Raw genomic sequence first — 22,741 nt, forward strand, 5'->3', positions numbered from 1 at the left:
AAAATCATGCTGGTGTAGTGGTGTGTCACAGCGAGCCAAACATGCATGCATGCATGCAGCACTGCTGCATCGATGGGCCATGTCGTTTGCTGGCTGCATCGATGTGCCTTGCTGGCTGCGGCGCTGCGCGCCTGCGCATGGCCAACCACGGTTTTTCTTTCTTCTTTTTTGAAAAATCGCGCCATATCGTGCCAGACATGCCTACGGGCCAGCACGTTTAGCCATGGGCCATGCCTGTTCCTGGGAGGGCAGCACCCGTGCCGGCCCGACACGGCCTGAATAGTTAGCGTGCCTGGCCGGGCCGTATCGTGCCTGGCCCGTTTAACCCAAGCCGGTCCATGCCGTGCCGGGCCGGCCCGTTTGGCCAGGTATAGTCTCTTCATCTTGGTGTCTGATCAGTGAACCTTTGGATAATCCGAAGGGCCGGAGGAATCCGCATATCTAACCGGTGGTGTGCTGTGCTTCGGGGTATTCTTTTTTTAGTGGAACTTATTCTTTATTTAAACAAAGTTTGGAATCTCATCAGCTATTACAACCAAGATACATTCAAGGGGGCACATGCCGCCACTCCTGACTCACCTCATCTCCTACAACTAGCTTTGCCAATATGTGAGCAGCTCGGTTAGCAGATCGCCTCCTCCATGTTACTTTGCATCCCTGCCTTCCTTGCATTAGTCCTTTTATTTCTTCCACAATTGGGCCTGCCGTAGAGAGGTTTTTAGAAGCTCCATTCACCATGCAGACTGCCTCTTGATACGTCTCCAACGTATCTATAATTTTTGATTGTTCCATGCTATTATATTATCTGTTTTGGATGTTTATGGGCTTTATTTTTCACTTTTATATTATTTTTGGGACTAACCTATTAACCCAGAGCCCAGTGCCACTTTCTGTTTTTTCCCTTGTTTCAGTGTTTTGAAGAAAAGGGATATCAAACGGAGTCCAAACGGAATGAAACCTTCGGGAGAGTTATTTTTTGGAACGGAAGCAATCCAGGAGACTTGAAGTACACGTCAGGAAATCAACGAGGAGAGCACGAGGCAGGGCACGCGCCCACCCCCTGGGCGCGCCCTCCACCCTCGTGGGCCCCTCGTGGCTCCCCTGACCGACTTCTTTCGCCTATATATCTCCATATACCCTAAAACCATCGTGGAACAGAATAGATCGGGAGTTTCACCGCCGCAAGCCTCTGTAGCCACCAAAAACCAATTGGGACCCTGTTCCGGCACCCTGCCGGAGGGGGAACCCTCACCGGTGGCCATCTTCATCATCTCGGCGCTCTCCATGACGAGGAGGGAGTAGTTCACCCTCGGGGCTGAGGGTATGTACCAGTAGCTATGTGTTTGATCTCTCTCTCTCTCTCGTGTTCTTGAGATGGTACGATCTTGATGTATCGCGAGCTTTGCTATTATAGTTGGATCTTATGATGTTTATCCCCCTCTACTCTCTTGTAATGGATTGAGTTTTCCCTTTGAAGTTATCTTATCGGATTGAGTCTTTAAGAATTTGAGAACACTTGATGTATGTCTTGCCGTGCTTATCTGTGGTGACAATGGGATATCACGTGATCCATTTGATGTATGTTTTGGTGATCAACTTGCGGGTTCCGCCCATGAACCTATGCATAGGGGTTGGCACATGTTTTTGTCTTGACTCTCCGGTAGAAACCTTGGGGCACTCTTTGAAGTACTTTGTGTTGGTTGAATAGATGAATCTGAGATTGTGTGATGCATATCGTATAATCATACCCACGGATACTTGAGGTGACATTGGAGTATCTAGGTGACATTAGGGTTTTGGTTAATTTGTGTCTTAATGTGTTATTCTAGTACGAACTCTATGATAGATCGAACGGAAAGAATAGCTTCGTGTTATTTTACTACGGACTCTTGAATAGATCGATCGGAAAGGATAACTTTGAGGTGGTTTCGTACCCTACCATAATCTCTTCGTTTGTTCTCCGCTATTAGTGACTTTGGAGTGACTCTTTGTTGCATGTTGAGGGATAGTTATATGATCTAGTTATGTTATTATTGTTGAGAGAACTTGCACTAGTGAAAGTATGAACCCTAGGCCTTGTTTCCTAGCATTGCAATACCGTTTACGCTCACTTTTATCATTAGTTACCTTGTTGTTCTTATATTTTCAGATTACAAAAACCTATATCTATCATCCATATTGCACTTGTATCACCATCTCTTCGCCGAACTAGTGCACCTATACAATTTACCATTGTATTGGGTGTGTTGGGGACACAAGAGACTCTTTGTTATTTGGTTGCAGGATTGCTTGAGAGAGACCATCTTCAACCTACGCCTCCCACGGATTGATAAACCTTAGGTCATCCACTTGAGGGAAATTTGCTACTGTCCTACAAACCTCTACACTTGGAGGCCCAACAACGTCTACAAGGAGAAGGTTGCGTAGTAGACATCACCTCTCTACAGTCCAGCTCAACATGGATCTTCGCCACCCCGATATCCCGGGCAAACTGAAATGCCTTTTTGCATGCTTTGAGTTTGGCTACTCCAAGGCTTGAGCAGTTCGGGAAGAACTGAGTAGCGGCTCCACGGAAAGCTCCATCATGATCACGCAGCACTACCCCGCCCCCTCCCTTGTCCGTACTCCTTGCAAGAGCTCCATCCGTGTTGGCCAGAATCCAGCCCAGCTTTGGGCGGATCCATTTCTCCTTTTGTGTTATCCTGCTCGGACTAGGCTTCTGGAGTGCTTCGATCCATTCATTCATGAACCTTGAGACTGAGCTTGCAACATTGTGTGCCTCATCTATCCTCTTGCCCTCCCTTGCATCATTTCTTGCGAGCCACATCCCATATATCCCTTGCAGCGCCATTTCTTTCTCTTCGTCCCTAGCCGAGCTCACCCAATTGAGCAGCCACCGGCCCACATCATGGTTAGACTCGAGGTTTTCAGGCGGGGCCATGGCTGGGAGCGCTCTTTCCTCCGACAGTTGTTGCCAAAATAGTCGAGAATGGGGACAAGTCCAGAACCTATGCATCAGAGTTTCCTCCCTCCCACAGGCTACACAAAAGATGCAAGGTTTGATTCTCCTCCTGTGAAGTTCAGACCCAACAGCTAGCCCATTGCGCATAAGTCTCCACATGTGCACTTTTACTTTGTTTGGCGCGTGGGTACCCCAGAGAGCTAACCAACTCCTATGGGTATGCACCATTGACGAGGCTTCTGGCCTTCCTATGGTCGCCCTCCTCATGTTCATTAAGAGATGATAACCTGGCCGAATGGTGTACACCCCATCCTTCGTGTAGTTCCATGCCATATAGTCTTCTACCTCTGCTCCACCTATCGAGATCTGCTTGATATCTTGAGCATCATCGGGAGTGAACATTGTATCAATTTTAGCATGGTCCCATCCATCCCCCTCTGTAGTAAGCAGGTCATTCACCCGTGTGGTGCCATGCACGTACATCTTGGTCGCAGGCTGCCCTTCCTTGGAATCCAATTTTCATGGTGGATTAGAACCTTCGATCCATTGCCGATTCGCCAAACCGCCCCTTCTCTAAGGAGGTCTCTTTCGAACAGAATGCTTCTGAAAGTAAACGAGCCAGTAGCCGGGCAGGTTGCATTCATAATGGTGCCATGTTTGAAGTACCTTGCTTGCAACACTCTAGCACAAAGGGACTGAGGTGTTTGAAGAATTCTCCATGCTTGTTTTGCTAGAAGCGCCTGGTTAAACGCCTCATAGTTTCTAAACCCCATTCCTCCATCCCTCTTTTCCATGCACATCTTATCCCAAGCTACCCAGTGCACCTTCTTCTCAACATTTGCTGAACCCCACCAGAAGTTTGACGAGATGGTAGATAGGTTCCGGCACATTTTCTTTGAGAGTTGAAAACAGCTCATGGTGAAAGTTGGCGTTGCTTGTAACCCAGATTTGACGAGCACTTGTTTTGCCGCCTTCGAGAGGCCTTGGCCCTTCCAGCACAGTACCTTTCCCTTCGAGCTTTCCCTCACATGCTTGAAGGTACCTTCCTTTGATTTGCCTACAACAGTTGGCAGACCCAAGTATTTCTCACTGAGTGCCTCTGACTGGATCCCAACAATTCCTTTTAACATTTCCTTGTTGTTTTCATCGCTTCCCTTCCCGAAGAAAATTGATGACTTCTGAAGATTAACTCTCTGGCCAGACGCTTGCTCATACACTAGGAGAATATCTCGTAGTGATTCCATGTTGCTTTGTGACCCCTCCAGAAAGACAATGCTATCATCTGCGAACAGAATATGTGTCACATGGGGGCCAGTGCTCCCAAACGACACTCCATAAATGTTTTTGTCTTGTTGAGATTTTTTAAGCAAAGCTGAGAACCCCTCCACACAAAAGAGAAATAAATATGGGGAGAAGGGGTCTCCTTGTCGAAGGCCACGAGATGGATCAAACATATTAGAGAAGCCACCGTTAAGTTTCACCGAGAACCTGGCCGTCCTCACACACCTCATGATCATATCGATCCATTCTGTAGCAAATCCAAACTTTTGCATCACTTGTTCGAGGAAAATCCACTCAACCCTATCATACGCCTTCATCATGTCCTATTTGACAGCACACAAAGGTTTCTTTCTCTTTCTATGTCTGATGCCATGCACACACTCATACGCAACAAACACATTATCTGTAATAAGCCTTCCTGGAACAAATGCGCTTTGCTCCTCAGAGATCAAAATAGGAAGAATCCCCTTTAGCCTATTAGCTAGCACCTTTGCTACTATCTTGTACAGTACATTACATAAACTTATTGGACAAAACTGGGTAAGTAACTCCGGTGAGTTAACTTTCGGAATCAAGACCAGCACCATATCATTAAAGCCTTCGGGAGGACATCCCCCCTACAAGAAATCGCGAACTGCTGCACAAACATCTTCTTTGACCAGAGACCAGTGTCTCTGGTAGAAGAGGGCTGACAGTCCATCCGGCCCGGGAGCTTTTGTAGCCCCCATTTGGAAAAGAGTTGTTTCAACTTCGCTGTCCAAAATAGGAGCTGTCAGTTTTGCATTCATATTAGCATTCACCAACTCATCAATCAGCTCTAGCATGCGCTCGGCCCCTTGGGAACCCTCTGATGCAAACAACTTGGCATAAAACGTTGCTACCATAGCCCGCATTTCATCATCAACCATGCATTTACTGCCATCATCTCTTCTGAGTGCTTTCACCGTGTTCTTCCGTTTCCTGTGAGAAGCCCTATTCTGAAAATACTTGGTATTTTGATCCCCTTCCTTCAGCCAGCCCACTCTGGACCGTTGCTTATACATAATTTCTTCCCTCTCAAACAAGTCTCGAAGTTGATCTTCCAGTTCTCGTACCTCCGGTGAGATACCAGTAACGAGTGCCCTCTCTTTAGCATGTTGTAGTTGAGTTTTAAGCTTACTGATTTGCTTCCGTACTGAGCCAAAGACCTTCCGCCCCCATTGTTGCATTTCTCTCGATACTGCTTTGAGTTTACCGCAAGTCTTGGTTGCTCCTTGCCCGCTTGCTTCTGCACGCAACCACGCTACAACCACCATCTCATCATATTGCTCGTGCTTTGTCCACATCTCCTCATACATAAATTTCCTAGGAGCTTGCCGTCCAACATCAGGAGCCGTCTCCCTAGCTGACACAATAAGAGCAATGTGGTCCGACTCCTCCGTCATGACATGGTCAACCGAGGTGTCCGGGAACAATCCAAGGAAATCATTATTACAAGTGGCACGGTCCAGTCGTACCTGAACATTTTCACTCCCATCTCTCCTGTTGTCCCATGTATACGGGTATCCATGAAACCCTAGGTCATCTAGGACGCAGTCGGCCAAGCATTCCCTAAAGTCATCCATTTGCTTGAAGCTCCTTGGGTTACCCCTGTGTTGCTCGGACTGAAGTAGCGCTTCGTTGAAGTCGCCCACGCATAACCACGGTTGATTATCCTGTCTCCGAAGATATCTTAGTGCATCCCAGGATTTCTCCCTCAACTCAGTACGGGGTTCACCATAGAATCCAGTGATTCGCATAGTTTTACCCTCAAACACAACATTAACATCAATGAAATACTGACACCAAGGCTTCACTGTGACTTGAACATTACCCCTCCACCATAAAGCGAGTCCTCCACTCTTTCCATTGCAGTTCACTGCCACTCCTTCCTTAAAACCTAGTCTCCACTTTAGTCTCTCCATCGCCCTTGCTTTTTTCTTAGTCTCACTTAGGAACACCACTGCTGGGTTGTAGGACCTAATCAGGTCTCTAAGTTCGCCCACTGTCGAGTCCAACCCCAATCCCCGACAGTTCCAGGCTAGGATATTCATTGATCCCGGCGGCCCCGCTGTTCGGGGTCCGCCGCTTGGTCATTTTGTTCAGAGATGCGTTCAAACACTGACGACGTTTTACGCCTCGTATCGCGAATGAGAGCATCATGTGTACCCTGCCTATCTCCATCTCCTTTAGCCACCCACATCTGCCTTGGCCTTCTCTTCTTGCTCTCATGCTCATCCTTCTCTTGTGCAGACCTGCTATGATGTACTTCAGCTCCCTCTCTGTGCTTTCTTACGTAGTAGTCTCTTCTTCTGCCTAGGCCTCCATGCATATCATGTTTCCCATGCATACCGGGTTCACCACCCGGTTTCCCGTATTCAGTTTTATACCCGCGGCGCAAATCTGCATGTCTCTCCTGTTCATATGCAAAATATGGGTCCTTGCCTTTTCTGTAGCTGAACTCATCTCTTCTATCGCCACCCTGTCTAAATTGCCCCTGCTCCATGAGCTTGTCTCGCATGTCCTTCTCCCTCCTTTGTTCCAGTCCCTGCCGGAGGTCGGTACCCCTTGTCACATCTTTCTTCTGATTCTCCTTCCTCGGGCTGTTTACCTCCCCCCTAGGCTGTCTCGAGTGCCCACCAGTGCAAGACTCAGCAGCATTGACAAAATCAGTGGTAAGATTCCTCTTCGTCTGTAGATCTCTCATCTTGGGGGGGCTCTCATGTTTCGGCCTTAATCCTTCACCTCCTTGTGTACTGACAAAACTGTTACTGTTGCTTGCAGCTCCACCAACAGATCCCTCCTTTCCTGAGTTGTTTCTGCCTGGGGATGCTCTCAGCCATTCCCCCCATTGGTCAGACGAATCAATTGGTGGGATGCATGCCCCTCCAACATGCACTAGTCTCCCACAGTCGAAGCAAAAGTGTGGTACTTTCTCATAGCTAAAGTCAAACCAAGTGCCCACTGTATCATCCTTAGATTTTTTTAGGTTAAAACATCTCACTAGCGGTTCATGGACAGGGATCTTTACTCTGACTCTAAGGTCTTTACCTCTGGCAGCGCCATCCTTGTCTGTGTCTACCTTCACCACTTCCCCTAGCCAATTGCCCAAAGCTTTCCCAAAATCCTCATTCCTCTTATCCGGTGGTAGATCAACAACTCGAACCTAGATGTCGATCTTGTCAAAAACCATCTCTGATGGCCTCACTCCCCCTTCATAATCTTTCATGATTAGCACACTGAAATCGTATTGCCACGGACCATTATTCATAACGTGCTTCCAATCTCCCTCACTTCCAAAGTGTACCTCAAAAATATTTGACCCAAGATCTCTGAAGCGCGCCTCCTTGTGCAGACCCCATGCTCTGATCATGGTCCTCTCCAACACTGTTTTATTCAACGGCCTAGCCGAGCATACCTTGCCCACAGCTGCCCATCTTGAGACTTGTGGTAATCTCTGATCTGTTTCCTCAAAGATGAGGCCGTCGGCTTCCTTATCCATCAACACCATCCCTCCCAGTCTAGCTGAGAGACTCGCTGCCGGGTCCGGAGTCTTGCTCTCCACCGGGGACCTAGAAGCCCCCCGGCTAGCAAATCCCCCCGTCCTCGTCGCCGGCGTAGTAGCCCCCGCCGCCATCGACTCCGGGTTCGCCAGTTTCTTCGGAGTTGCAGCCTTCATCGTCGCCACCTTCTCCGCCATCAGCACCGCTCCTGGCGAGGATCAACGACACCAGCCCACGGCAAGGTTGCGCCGTCGCCGCCTTGCCGCCGCTGGATCCACACCACCCCCAGACGGAAAAACCCTAACCCTAGCGTAGCAGCGCGGTCGCCTCCTACCGCCCTAGCGTTTTTCCCTGTGGTGGACCCAGACCTTGCTTCAGGGTATTCTATCTTGGTTAAACCAACTTAATCATTACACTCAACTAAGTTATCTGATAATTCACCAGTAAAAAAAAGGGTTAGCCACCAATTCACCTCGCTTTACTTTTGCCTGGGCCATACCACCATTAGCGCCATCACCAACTAATCTAATCTAGCAGTAGTGCGCTCGTCGGCCACATCATCGCGCGAGTGAATTTGCATGCGTGATGTCAAAAGCTGGAAACAAGATACAACTACTCCACAAGGTGACGACGACGGGGTCTTCCATCTCTTGCTAGCCTTCTTCGCATGTGTGTTTGAAAGTGGAAGGAATGGATGGTTTGTTTCTGACTTGACCATGCACGCACCATTGGGGCATGGCGACCCGATCGTCAATCCGGGACGACGCCAGGTCGCGCAGCACCGGCGGTCGATCCGTGCTCGCGCAACCACCTTTTCTCCCTTTTCCCCGTTTTTCTCGTCTCTTTCACATCAGCTCGAGCCTGAAGATATGCACACATGCACCACACGGCACGCGTCGTAGTAGGCCTAGTAGTAGTGGTCGATTTCTCACGAGAATCCAGCTAGCAAGCAACCACCGATCTAGGTAGCCGGCGACCAGCTAGCAGGACGGGCGGAGGTCCAAGGCAGCTAGCAATGCGTTTTATTGCTTGCTACTACGCGGCCGGCAGCGCGCACCAAGCGATCGTGGATCGACGCAACTGATCCTTCATCCTTGTAGTACTACTCCCTCCGTCCCATAATATAAAAACGCTTTTGACACTCCGTCTCATAATATAAGAACGCTTTTGACACTTAACGCTGAACGCTTTTGACACTTAACGCTTTTGACATTAAAGACATTAGAGTGTAGTGTCAAAAGCGTTCTTATATTATGAGACGTAGGGAGTAGCTGGCAATTCCAGCTGTGGATCGCCATTTCTAGCTAGCCAGCGGCTTGCCTCCTTCGAGACCCGCACACACGTCAGGCACGGCAGGGCAGCTGGCTTCCTTGTCGATGAATCTGGATGGATGATTGAATGCGCGCGGCGACTCGATCACGGGCGGGGGAGGCGTAAAGCGGCCTGCCAGTGCCAGCCAGCTCGGTCGATCGGTTCATGCATGCATGGCGATGACGCCGCGTTCCGATATATCCTTTGATTGCCATGCTCCGTCGGCTAGCGTTCCAAGAGTTTGCTTTTGGCTCGTCCATCAGCAGCCCCAGTCGATCACCTCATCAAAAAGGAAAAAAAAAAAGCAGCTTCGGTTGATAGATCTTCATGGCGATGGCATGGAGCGTATTGAGTGGGAGACACGGCTTGTGCACGTCCGATAAGTGTCCTACGCACGCACGGCACGGCGGAGGGTGCATGTGTTGATTCTCTCCGGCCGGACGCGGCGAAGAGGAAACGGATCAGCACGTGCCCACAGCGTATGCGCATGTGGGCCATGTGCTTGATTAGTGATTATGTGATCAGTCCGCTCTAAGTCAACTTTGATTCACTTTAGTGATTTATAAAACTGGGTTAGGTCGATTTTTCGATTGTTCATTCTTTTGTCAAGATTTCTTCTGTATTTTTTTTCTTTTTTTGAGCAAACCACGCTTTATTAATCAAAGTTCGCCACAAGTTGGATACAGTTTAAATCATGGGATTGGTCAAGATTTTGTTCTGCTTTTTTCCCTTTTGTGTTTCATGACTTTTTGACTGAAATTTTCATTTGCCCCTGTTAGGAGCCAGCCAATTTATCTATTGGCTTGAAGCATGTTAGAGCATCTACAACTGGACATAGCAAATATGACCTCTTAAACGTCCGCGGACGCGCACGGACAGTGATCGGGCGTGTCCGTTTTGAGCCCCTATTTGTTCGTCCACGCAGCCATACTCCTTATTTTTTTCCTCATATGTCCGGTCACTTGCACGTGATTGGAGAAGATGAAGAGAGAGAAATAAAAGAATGAATAAAGAAAGAGAAAAGGTGGTTTGGGTGGGGCCGCATCCTACGTGGCAGACTGACCGGGCGCGTCCGCGAGCCCTCATATCCTCCTCATATTTAAGATGGATATGAAGGTCCGCGGATAGCTCGAACGTATAGGGATGATATGAGAGGTCGGGCAACGTTTTTTCTTCTCTCTCATGTCCATTCACTGATCGGGTGTATTCGCGGGCGTATGAGCGATGGTTTGAGATGTCCGGCTGTAGATGCTCTTACCGTTGCCTTTTTTAATGCATTTTTCTTTTGTTTTTCCTTTTTCTTTGTTAGTCGGTTTTCTTTGTTCTTTTATAATATATTGGGATGTTGGGTGAGTGTAAATGTATGCATATGAATATAATAGAATATGCCTAATATTTGCACGATGATATGATTATTCTTTGCATAATATAAAATGTGCAACAATGCAATGTTCTGTGCTATTTTTTAAGTTCTATTTATTATCTATTTTCGTCAATGCAATATTAATGTCACGAGTTAATACTTTCTTAGAAAATCATTTTTTTATTTTCTTTCTTCTTTAAGGTTTATACCAATGGCACTAATTCTTTCCTTCGAAAATTTCTTACTTCTAGAAATTCCACTATTATATGCTTATTATTGCATATTATGAAAATCACAATTTATATGTAAATTGAGTACATTTTTTCTTTCTTCTTAATGGGTAACACCAATGGCGCTAATTCAGTCTTTCTTAAAGAGCTTTATTTTTTATGTGTGAAAGTATACACACAAGTACTATACAATACATATGTAAATTATACTAGAGTGCAAAAATTGCACTACTTAATGTTTTATTTTTACGTATTACTATTTTAGTGCAATGTTGTGTGTAATTTTGTTATTTAGTTTTTATTTGTTTCTTCTTAAAGAGTAATACCAATGCCACTAATTCATTTATCCTTGGAAAATTTTATTATTTATTTTGTTTTTCTTCTTAAATGTACACCAATGCGATTAATTCATTATTCAATGGGAAAATTCATTTTATGATAATTTTTAGTTTTTATTTCATTTTCTTTCTTCTTAATGGTAATACTAATGCCACCAATTCATTATTTCTTAGGAAACTTCTTATTTGCGAAAACTCCACAATTTATATACTTATCCTTGCATATTATAGAAATGCAATTCATGAGTAATTTTGGTCATTATAATTTTTTATTTGTTTATTCTTAAAGAGTAATATCAATGCCACTAATAATTCTTCCTTAGAAAAGTTCCTTACTTTGATTTTGTTTAGTTCTATTCCATTTTATTTCATTTTGAAAGATAACAGCAATGGCACAAATTCTTTCTTTCTTAGTAAACCTTTTTTTTCAAGAAAGGATCCACTATTATATACTTATCCTTGCATATTATAAAAAAGAAAAAAAATCATGTTTAAATTCTATGCAAATATTATCATTATTTGTTTTAGTTTTTCTTTTTCTCTTCTTAATGGTCAATACCGATGCCACTAATTCATTACTCCTTAGAAAAAATATTTTCTGAAAAATCCTCTATTCCTAATCTTGCATATTATGTAAAACTCAACTTGGTTAAATTGTATGCAAAATTTTCAATTGTTTGTTTTAGTTTTCTTATTTTCTTCCTTACCAATGCCCCTAATTCATTCCTTCTTGGAGAACTTATTTTATACAAAAATTACGCATTTATATGCTTACTCCTGTATATTAAAAAAAACATAATTTATGCGTAAATTGTGTGCAATTTTTTTCATTATTTCTTTTCTTTTATTTTATTTCTACTTGAAGGATAATACCTATACCACTAATTCATTATTCTTTGGAAAAATTAATTGTTTTCTTTATCCTTTTAGTAGTAGTGTAGGGGAAATAAGAAGGCTAGAGAAAGTATAAGTTTTGATGTTATGTTATGTTATGTTACACATAGTTTTATCATATTGTTTTCCGTTTTGAATTTGCATTTGTTTAATTTAGGGTTAATCCACTCGTAAAAGGAAATGTGTTCTTCATTATTTTCCTTCGTTCAAAATTTCTATCAGGGGGCCGTAAACTTGTTCTTTTTTCGCGTTGTCCATTTATTCTTTAAGTGACACCACATGCCTATTTTATGTTGTTATCGTGTTAGCGGGTTGTACGCAGCTTTAGCCTAGTTGGTGGTTTTGGTCTTCTGGTCATTTTCTGAACAAATGGATGATTTGGATTGTTTTGGGGAACCGACTAAATCATAATTTTGGTCAGCCTATATTTGTTGTATATGATTGTCTTGTGTTCATTTGATCATAACTGAACTACAGATGAAAAAAAATACTAAATTGCAAAAACACACCACAATTGCGTCGAAATTTGCAGAAAACACAGTAACGCTAAACATGTCCAAAACCAACCATTTTAGTAATTTTTACTAGAACCATTTACTGCTCCGTTGATCGCATTTCGATACGAAACCTGACCAATGGGTCTCACTGTCAGGGTCGTACTAATTGTACCGCACCCCATGGTTGTCTCCACCCACGAACACCGAAATGCAGGGCACATGGCTCGCCCGTCACGCCGACCGTTCATTTCGAACAAGCCTGGTAGACTAGCATCAGGCAGCACTGGCGGAGCCTCGTAGAGGCCAAGCGGGTCACGCCCCGCCCCCCTCCCCCTATCTATTTTCGTAAATGCAGTATAAATGTCACGAATTAACACTTTCTTAGAAAATCATTTTTTATTTTAAAATTTTTATTTTCTTTCTTCTTTAAGGTTTATACCAATGGCACTAACTCTTTCATTAGAAAATTTCTTACTTCTAGAAATTCCACTATTGTATGCTTATTATTGCATATTATGAAAATCACATTTAATGTGTAAATTGAGTACATTTTTTCTTTCTTCTTAAAGGATAACACCAATGGCGCTAATTCAGTCTTTCTTAAAGAGCTTCATTTTTTATGTGTGAAAGTATACACACAAGTACTGTATGATACATGTGTAAATTATACTAGAGTGCGAAAATTACACTATTTAATGTTTACTTTTTACGTATTACTCCCTCCGTCACAGTTTAGAAGGCACAGCTAAATTTGCGTGCGTTTCCACAATAGACAAGGTTTAGAGCGCATTGCATTTATTTCTAGTAGCTAATTAGTACTCCGATATACTATTTCTATATGCATGCGTAGTGTGAATGCTATTTTTTAGCCCATCTTACAACCAATAGATAACCATCTAGGTCCCAAAGAATTTCCAAACGCGTCTTCTAAACCGTGACGGAGGGAGTACTATTTTAATGCAATGTTGTGTGCATATACTCCCTCTGTCTGGAATCCATTTCTCTAACAAGTACTCCCTCCGTCCCAAATAAGTGTATTAACTTTAATACAAAATTATACTAAAATTAAGATATTTATTTTGAGAGAGGGAGTATTTCGAAACGGAGCGAGTATAAATCATCCCGAGCCCCTGGACCAGGTTCGTCGATGGCCGACTCCTTTTGTTTTCACGGCAAGGTTGGTTGAATCTCCGCCACCCTGTCTAGAGTAGTGTTTGCTCCATTGATTTCCGCAGCTGCCCAGCAACGCATGCTTGGGCTTAATTAGTACTCCCTCCGTTCACAAATGTAAGATATTTTAATACAGACTATATACAGATAAAAATAGATGAACAAATACACTAAAATGTGTCTATATTCATCTAATTGAATTTTTTATAAAACATCTCATATTTGTAGACAGAGGGAGCAACTCAACAGTACGCGCCGGTACAGCTGACGCTACAGTACAAAGTTGGCGCTCATGCAACCAACATGCAACGCAATGCGCTGTCGCCACGCCGCCGTCGGTTTGTTCCAATTTTCAAATGTGTCTAGGATCAACAAGCCGTGGATCATCCCGATCTGGCGATCTCCTGGACCAAGTTCAGCGGCCGGGTTAGGACTTCACTTGGCTTTGGCAGTGGGTTAAACGAACCTAATCATCACACTGCCAACAAAGTTAGCCGGTAATTCACCAGTGAAAATAAAAATGTTAACTAATGATTCACCTCGCTTTACTTTTGCCTGGGCCAGACCACCATTAGCGCCACCACCAACTAATCTAATCTTTTTTTAGGGTTATTAACCAACTAATCTAATCTATCTAATCTAGTGCGCTCACCGTCCGCGCCGCGCGAACGGATTTGCATGCGTGATGTCAAAAGCTGGAAACACAACAACTACTCCTCCACAAATCGATGGCGACGTCTTCCATCTCTTGCTAGCCCTTCTTCTTCGCGTGTGTGTGTGCGGAAGGAATGGAGGGTTTGTGGCTTAACCACCTTTCGAAAATGGCAACAAGATCGTCAATTCGGGACGACGCCAGGTCGCGCAACCACCTTTTCACGCCTTTTCCCCGTTTTTCTCGTCTCTGTCACATGAGCTGAAAAGCCTGAAGATATGCATACATGCACGACACGACACGCATCGTAGGAGTAAGGAGCATATGGTTTGGTCGATTTCTCATCGAGAATCCAGCTACTAGCAACCATCGATCTACTAGGTTTTTAGCCAGTGACCAGCTAGCAGGACGGAGGTCCAAGGCAGCTAGTAGTAATAATCATAATGCGTTTTATTGCTACTACGCGGCCGGCTGCACGCAGCGCACACACTGATCCTTGTAGTAGCTGGAAATTCCAGCTGTGAGCTGTAGATGGCAAATCTAGCTAGCGGCTTGCTTGCTTCGAGAAGCGCACACGTCACGCGCCCCACTTAACGCGTGCGCACGGCACGCCAGGGCAGCTGGCTCCCTGGCCTGGCTTGGCTTGCTTGCCGCTCAGGCCTTGTACAATGGGAGATGCTTAGGGGAGGTGCTTAGAGAAATAAATCAGGCTTTCCTTAAGCATCGGTGCCTATTTATACAGGAGAGATGCTTAACTAGAAATAGGCACCGGTGCTTTAGAAAAACTCGGTTTATTTTTCTAAGCACCTCCCTAAGCATCTTCCATTGTACAAGGCCTCACGGCAGAAATCACATATTTGATCTGAGGGCGAAATCAAATCACAAATTGACCTGCTCTTGAAAAAATTTCACTCTGCTGACCCTTTCATGTGGCGCCCGACAGCAAGGCGCCGCACACTACTATGCAGCGCCCTTCCCTTAGGCGTCGCACATCCAGCCAGCGTGGCAGCCCTGGGCCAGTTTGCGGCCCCACAGACAGCAGTGCGGCACCTAAGGCATGGGCGCCACACTGTGTAAAGTGCAGCGCCTATGGCTTGGGCGCTGCACATTGACTTAAGCCGCATCGGGCCAGCCCCTCCCAGGCAGTTCTTCCCCCTTTGAGGAAGTTGCTCTCCGTACAGAGAGCGGCAGCGGCGCCCCCTTCGGACCCCCCCACACCCCTCTCAGATATGAAGTTTTGAGGCCCGGATTCGATCTCCAATCCCTCCTACTAGGTAAACTCCTCCGTTCCCTTTCTTTTCCTCCGTTAATTCGTTGCATTTTTAGGGATTTGCCCAAGATTAGGTGGAACCTTTGATTTGCTTGGTTTGGATCTTTGTTTGCCCAAGATTAGGAGGAACCTTTGATCCCCCCCCCACACTATATGATTCTTGTTAGTGAAACGTAGATTGTATATTTTTTTAGATATATATGAGATGCCTAGTTTCGTAGATAATTATGAGATTTTGAGTTTTGTAGCTATATGTGAGATGTTGATTTTTTTAGATATATATTAAATGTTGAGTTTATTTGAAATATGAGATGTTGATTTACTTGAACACATATGACATACTAGATATATATGAGAATTTACAATCATTTATTCATTGTGTGAGAAGGATATGTTAAGATTCTTGTAGATGAATACATATGAGATGTTTAGATGAACACATATGAAATGTTGAGTGTATACCGATATTTGAGATGAACTCATATATGTTTATTGTTTGAACTTTGTAAGGATGGTTTGGCTTCTCGACAATGCCATTGACACACAACACCGGGCCTACATGATGCGCGAGAAGGGGCTGGTAATAATGAGTAATCTAAATATTTAGCAAATTTGCCTTTAGTTGAAATTGACATGCCCTAAGATTTGTCATTACTTGTTTTTTGCAGAAGCTTGAACCTCTGAAGATTCAGTATCACGGGGTCTCTGGTCCTGCCATGCCTTACGATGAGCGGTACACACGGTACATCAAGCAGGCAGGACTACTCCCGTGGATTCAGTTGGTCAGCCGGTCCACGCCGAATCTGAACGCTCCACTGGTGTCCGCTCTTGCTGATCGGTGGAGGCCGGAGATGCACAGTTTCCATCTTCGGACTGGGGAGATGACCGTGACGCTCGAGGATGTCTCGTTGATCACCCGTCTTGCTATCGATGGGATGCCTCTCTGTATGAGCACCGATTCTGATGGGTGGCGCGAGCAGATGATTGCTCTTATCGGGATGGCTCCTATCGAGGCTGAGGCTGATGTAGAGGAGGGAGAAGAGCCGAAGAAGAAGGAAAGGAAAGCAGCCGGAGCTGCTTTCACGTGGATTCAAGCAAACTTTGCGCATTGCCCTGCGGATGCCACTGATGATGTGATACAGACACATGCTCGTGTCTATATGTGGTACGTTGTCTCGAGGACTTTGTTTCCTGACTCCACGGGCAAGAACGCCCCATAGATGTGGCTGAAGGCGTTGACCGTCTTTGATAGCAAATGGAGCTGGGGTTCAACGACTCTTGTGTACTTGTACCGACAGGTAGTTGGTTTGTTTTGTTATCAACTCATTTGTTCATAAACAATGCAACCTTGCTGTCAACTTAACATTGTTTTTCTTTCATATGTAGCTGGACGATGCGTGTTGCAGGATCACAGATAGGGCAGGCATTGGTGGTAATATGCTTCTACTTTCTGTATGGAGCTGGGAGCGTCTGCCTGTTGGACGTCCGAAGAGCGTCAGGTTTAATCCTTGGTATGAAGATGAAGATGACGACTTACGGCGCCCCACTTGGGCTTACAAGTGGGATGTGGTTTCCGAGATGAGGAACGATGTCAATCTCATGTACCAAAAGTACATTGCCGAGTTGGACACGATTACGCCTGAGCAGGTAATGGGGTCATTACTTCAGTCATTTCTCATGCTTGCCTGAAAAAAAGTCACCAATTTTGCATTGTTGCCCTATTTCATAGGTGGAATGGCAGCCATATGGCGCCGATGACAGACTTGGGTACACCCCGGAGTTTTCCATCAACCCGATGTGCTTGCGGGATAGGGATCTCTGGCTTATGCGCTGCCCACTGATATGCAACTGGGCTGTTGAGTTTCATTTGCCACATCGCGTGTTTCGCCAGTTTGGTCTGTTCCAGCCTCACCCGCCGGAATGGGTGGATACGGACAAAGCACATCATAGGTAAGAGAGCGTATTGACTAAGCATCATCAGTCCTTCTTGATTTTGCTAATGTTTGGTATTGTATCATGCAGGTTGGACAGGAGAAGGCAGCGAAAGATAAAGGACTGGGACAAGCATCATGCTTCGTATGTTACCCGCTTCCAGTTTTGCGCGGAGCAAGCTCGTAGCAGTGCACGCGGCCAGCTTCGTGAGCATAACCCACTTGCTTTTGATAACTACATACGATGGCTTCTTGAAAATACTCGAGTTGAGATATGCCCGCCGGCATATAATGAGGATATTCTTGAAGAACCCGTGAACTTTGAGGATCTATCAAAGGGGAAGTACAACAGAGATGTCAGGGTAGGGCAAGGAGTCCCTGCTGTTCCAGTGATTAACTATGTGGTAACGTGTTCCTTCTTTACTTTCCCGTTGTCCGTATTACACATGTTTGAATGGCTAACGTGTTCATTCTTTCTCATCCACAGCGCACCGAGATCAAGAAAGCAACTGATGAGAGCTAGTCTATTCTGGAGAACACACCGGTTGGAAAAGGCAATGATGATGGTTCACTACGAGCATTCCTCAAGGTACATATCGCATTCACTATGAGAGCTAGTCTATGTTGCGGAGTTTGATATCTTCCACACTTGTTCATGTTACAGCGTCAGGCCAAGAAGTTAAGGCGGTTATCGAATCTTCTCGGTTGCTGTGATCCCGAATTGATGAACCATCTGCCTCTAGGTCAGGTACACCATCAGACCCCTCATCTCACCATCAGGGGGACGATGTGAGTTCCTCATATGCTTATCTGGATGATGAGGGTGCGGTCACCCAAGAGGTATGACTAATCCTTTAGATGTGATTCTCACTTGATTACGACGCCGGTCTTCACCATATTGTTTGATTGTGTGATAGGGCCATGAGCTTGATGATGACATGACTTTGGCGGACGCTCAACTTCGGTCCCCATATGTGTTCAAGCCTAGGCAGCCCAGACGCCGGTACACGCCCAACGACTTTGACAACAGAGGCAACCCAAAGGTGGTCGTAGGGACCTCACGGATGGCTAGCTTGGATCATGAGGCGGAGGCGGAGGCGGAGGAGGAAGTGCAGGAAGAGGAGGCTCGTCCACCCAGGAAGAAGAAGATTGCCTGCAGGCGTGGCACCAGGAACACGCGCGGAAAGCATTAGTGCTTGTGTTTGTTAGTGCTCTTGTAGCCGTTTCATTAGGTTGATGAACTTGTGAGGTTATGTTATATGTTGGTGAACTCTTACTAGTGTGGTATTTGTGTTTGCGAACTAGTAGTAATGTTGAATTGTCCTAAATGATGTGATGTTCAAGTTATTAGTTGTCTTTGTTCAATACCTGTGTTTACAGTAATTTTAGTTATGTTGAAGCAAGTTATGTGAGTGCTGCATGAGGCCAAAATGGCATCTGTTTCTGCAGTTTGGCAGTTAACAGCACTGCACCGCCCAACAGCCAGGCGCTGCACTGTACTGTGCAGCGCCCGACGCTTAGGCGCCGCACCATACAGTGCAGCGCCCGTCTCGTAGACGCTGCTCAACTGGCCATGGCTATTAAAGAGCCACAGAAGGCTTGCAGCACTGACCATCCACGAAAATTACCAAGTCAGAGTGCAGCGCCCAACAGCCAGGCACTGCACTGTACTGTGTGACGCCTATCCCTTGGGCGCTGTACAATATAGTGCAGCACCTGTGTTCTGGGCGCTGCACGGCTGTTTACTGGAAAAACAAAGTTTACAACACGTTCATTTCACTGGAACATCATAATACTTACAATGACTGCAGCATCACAACAATTTGAACAAACACAAATTTTATGCCGGTGAGTTCATAACTTCAGACAATTCAAACATTACTACGACATGGTTCACGACACATTCATTACAAATGACAAATGGCAGCTTGCCCTAGAAGATAGTTCACCAACATCTCACATGCCCTCACAAGTTCATGACACATTCATTAGAAGATAGTTGACGACGAGTGCACCGAAGCGAAGTCCCTACTGAGTAGAGAGAGGCCATTTCCCCTTCTTGTCACGTGCCGAGTCCTCCTCTTGCGCCTCGCGAGCATTTGCAAGCTTCTTTCCTTCTCCTCCTCACGAGCAAGTTTCGCTTGGCGTGCCCTCTCCTCCTCTCGTTTCTTCCGCTCCATCCTCTCCTTCTGATGACGCTCTTCCTCCAAGCCTCTTCGAAACGATTCTTTGAACCGCCGTTGCCGCCTAAGACAATCTTGGTATTGGTCCTTTTTGACATCTTCTGGGACTTCAAGATCTATCCACGTGAAGTACTTGCATAGAGGAGGCGGTGACTGCATACAAATTTTTTGTTAGTGTCGACACACATTTGATAGTAACATTTTACTTCTCGAGCTTACCGGTGGTTGGTCATAGGCGTTAGTTGGAAGTGCACGATCATAAGCATAGTTCGGCCATACAAAATATCTCCGCCCTTCCATCCATGATTTCTTTCGGTCGGTGGACACCTTCACCTTGCAAACATCTCCACACCAACATGGCGGGATGTTGACATCTTTCTCCTTCACCTTGTCCAAAGATGCGTCCTCCCACTTGTTCGGCATGTCTTCTTGGTTAGCACACGGTGGCCTCGTCATGGAACCGGATGAAGCCATGCCTACAAAACCGAGAATTCTTGGTTAACCCTAACCCCCACTTAACAATAACTACAACCCTAACCATAGCATAACCCTAACACCAACATCAAACACACATAACCCTAACCCTAGCATACTATGAAAGCCTAACCATACCAAATTAGCAAAGAAACATAACATGATTCAACACAAATTTGCAAATCCAAGCCAAAACTAGGGTTTCCCCAAAGTAGCAAGATTTGAGCAAATGTGACAATTCCTATGGATGAAAACGAGGGGATCGGAGGAGAATACCTTAAGGGAGGGGTTGGCTTCGAAATCAACGGTCAAATATTCTGGATCTGAGAAGGATTTGAGAGGAGGAGAGAGGAGGGCAGAGGGGAGGCACTGAGCTTCGGGTTTGTGTGGGGGTGGGGGTGTGTGGGGTGGGGTGGGGATGGGTGTGAGGGGGGTGAGTGCAACCTAATAGATGTCCAGATGTGCAGCGCCCAAGGGTAAGGCGCCACACTACACAGTGCAGCGCCTTGCCATTAGGTGCTGCACACCTGGACATCCCAGTCCAGAGAGCAATAGAAGGGTTCCAGTAGCTTTTCGACCAAAAAATTTGCTAAGTCAGTGTGCAGCGCCTAAGGGAGAAGCGCTGCACTGTACTGTGCAGCGCCCAGCAGCAAGGCGCTACACAGCATATTGCAGCGCCTCTTTCTTAGCGCTGCACATTGACTTAGCAATTTTTTTTGTCGAAAAGCTACTAGAACGCTTCTGTTGCTCTCTGGACTGGCTTGTCCAGGTGTGCAGCGCTTAAGGGCAAGGCGCTGCACTGTGGTGTGTGGCGCCTCTCCCATAGGCGCTGCACACCTAGACATGCCAGTCCAGAGAGCAACAGAAGCGTTCCAGTAGCTTTTCGACCAAAAAATTTGCTAAGTCAGTGTGCAGCGCCTAAGGGAGAGGCGCTGCACTGTGTAGTGTGGCGCCTTGCCCTTAGGCGCTGCACTATCTGCTGTTTTCAAATACCAAGTGCTTTTTATGTTTTGTGATTCACATGGATGGCACATAATCATATCCAGATCACATGTAGTAGTCCAAAACACAGAAAGAAGGCATAGCACATATAGTAGTCCAAATTACATAGTCATACACACATAGCAATAGAGTAGTCCAATCACATAGTCATACACAAACATTGAGACAAAACACATAGTCATTTACGTCTCATAGCCATAGTAGCACACATTTTGGTTCATAATAAGGTCACGGTCCTTGTCCCTTCTTCTTCTTCCTCTCTTCTTCTTCTTCTTCGCCCTCCTCCGACTACCAAGGGATCTCACCTTCCCCCTCCGTGTCCTCCACCCCCTTCATTGTTTCCATACCTATGAAAATGGCAATATAATAGTTAGTCACACAATGCAAAATGACAACACAAGCATTGAGCCAAAAGAACAAGATCATAGTAAGTCACATACGACAATGGTCCATTGAGCCAAGTGTCCACTACGGCCGCCGCCAAGGCCAAGAACACCACCACGACCTCTAGCACCACCACGGCCTAGACCACCACCACGGCCTCTACCGCCACCACGGCCTAGACCACCACCACGGGCTCTACCACCACCACGGCCAAGACCGTCACCACGGCCTAGGCCTTCACCACGGCCAAGACCATCACCATGGCCTAGGCCTTCACCACGGCCAAGACCATCCCCACGGCCTAGGCCATCACCACGGCCAAGACCATCACCACAGCCTCTACCACCACAACGGCATCTACCACCACCACGGCCTCTTATAAGACCTAGTTGACTCCCTCTTTGTTGCCTAGTTCCTCGTTGGCTTGTTTGACTTGGTTGGCTACTCCTTGGTTGACTTGGTTGAGTATCATTTGCTTGGCTTGTGCTTGCATCATTTTTCTTTGATCTTTTTCTTGGTTTGGGACAAGTTCTTGTGTTGTGTCCCCGATGACTGCAGTCCCCACAACGGGATTGCTCATGAGGCTCTTGGAATTGGGCGGTGCCGTATTCTCCACCGCCACCACGGCCCCATCCGTCCATGTCACCTCTAAGACGCTTTGTCTTACGTCTTCCCCGTCTAACGACCTTCAATTCCGGGTCCGGCCATAGTTGAACTCCATGATACTCCGGCCATTGTGATTGATCCAAGTATGGCTGAAACCGGGGAGCCCATGTATTCTTTACCGTCATGATTGAGAACTCGGACTCCCTCACGGTAAGAGGGTGATTGACGTCCACATTCCTAACACGGGATACATTTAACAAGTGCGAGCATGGGAGATGAAGCAACGATGGCCTCATGCAGCTGCAATCACACCGTGCTAGGGAGACCTTGAAAGCGCGGCCTCCGTGTTGGTGGCCATCGTTTGTGGTTCCTCCAGGCTCTTTGACCTCATACTTCCACTCGTTATCGTCATATAGTATAGCTTCTTGGGAGTCTGCCTTTCGTGATTGAAAGTCCAACCATTCTTCAACCTTTGGTGGGAAATAGTATTTGTGCTTATCCTTGTTCTCACCAGCAATCTGCTTATCCATCTACATTGAGTACTTTAAAAAGTATCCATTCATCTTGTCAAATGTGTATTGAACTATTGCCGTCACGGGTAATGCATGTACACCCTTGAGCACCTTATTGAAGCATTCTGCCATATTGCTTGTCATTTGACCGTACCTCCGG

The 22,741-nt window shown here is 45.9% G+C and overlaps 2 protein-coding genes and 1 long non-coding RNA gene across 3 annotated transcripts; 2 read left to right on the top strand and 1 right to left on the bottom strand.

Annotated features, from left to right (window-relative positions):
* Positions 1 to 4,860: 4,860 nt before the first annotated feature.
* Positions 4,861 to 6,186, bottom strand: LOC141027312 (uncharacterized). Its single transcript, XM_073504307.1, has one exon. It carries the CDS (start codon positions 6,184 to 6,186, stop codon positions 4,861 to 4,863), a length of 1,326 nt encoding a protein of 441 aa, XP_073360408.1.
* Positions 6,187 to 16,709: 10,523 nt separating this feature from the next.
* LOC141020568 (serine/threonine-protein phosphatase 7 long form homolog) lies at positions 16,710 to 17,443 on the top strand. Its single transcript, XM_073504308.1, has 3 exons — positions 16,710 to 16,787; positions 16,876 to 17,136; positions 17,219 to 17,443. The coding sequence occupies exons 1-3, from the start codon at positions 16,710 to 16,712 to the stop codon at positions 17,441 to 17,443; spliced, it is 564 nt and encodes a 187-aa protein (XP_073360409.1).
* A 74-nt stretch (positions 17,444 to 17,517) lies between these two features.
* On the top strand, positions 17,518 to 18,785 carry LOC141026372 (uncharacterized). The gene is made up of 4 exons (XR_012188356.1): positions 17,518 to 17,824; positions 17,908 to 18,009; positions 18,085 to 18,260; positions 18,338 to 18,785. It is a non-coding gene; the product is annotated as an uncharacterized lncRNA (long non-coding RNA).
* Positions 18,786 to 22,741: the final 3,956 nt, after the last annotated feature.

The sequence above is a fragment of the Aegilops tauschii genome, chromosome 7 (assembly GCF_002575655.3).
Source record: "Aegilops tauschii subsp. strangulata cultivar AL8/78 chromosome 7, Aet v6.0, whole genome shotgun sequence".
NCBI classification, from domain to species: Eukaryota; Viridiplantae; Streptophyta; class Magnoliopsida; order Poales; family Poaceae; genus Aegilops; species Aegilops tauschii.

Bases quoted from the DNA above. Each gene is read 5' to 3' on its own strand.
- LOC141020568 (XM_073504308.1), top strand. From the start codon at position 16,710: ATGTGGCTGAAGGCGTTGACCGTCTTTGATAGCAAATGGAGCTGGGGT. The intron at 16,788-16,875 runs GTAGTTGGTTTG...TTTCATATGTAG, and splicing joins TTGTGTACTTGTACCGACAG to CTGGACGATGCGTGTTGCAG. The intron at 17,137-17,218 runs GTAATGGGGTCA...CCTATTTCATAG, and splicing joins ACACGATTACGCCTGAGCAG to GTGGAATGGCAGCCATATGG.
- LOC141027312 (XM_073504307.1), bottom strand. From the start codon at position 6,186: ATGGAGAGACTAAAGTGGAGACTAGGTTTTAAGGAAGGAGTGGCAGTG.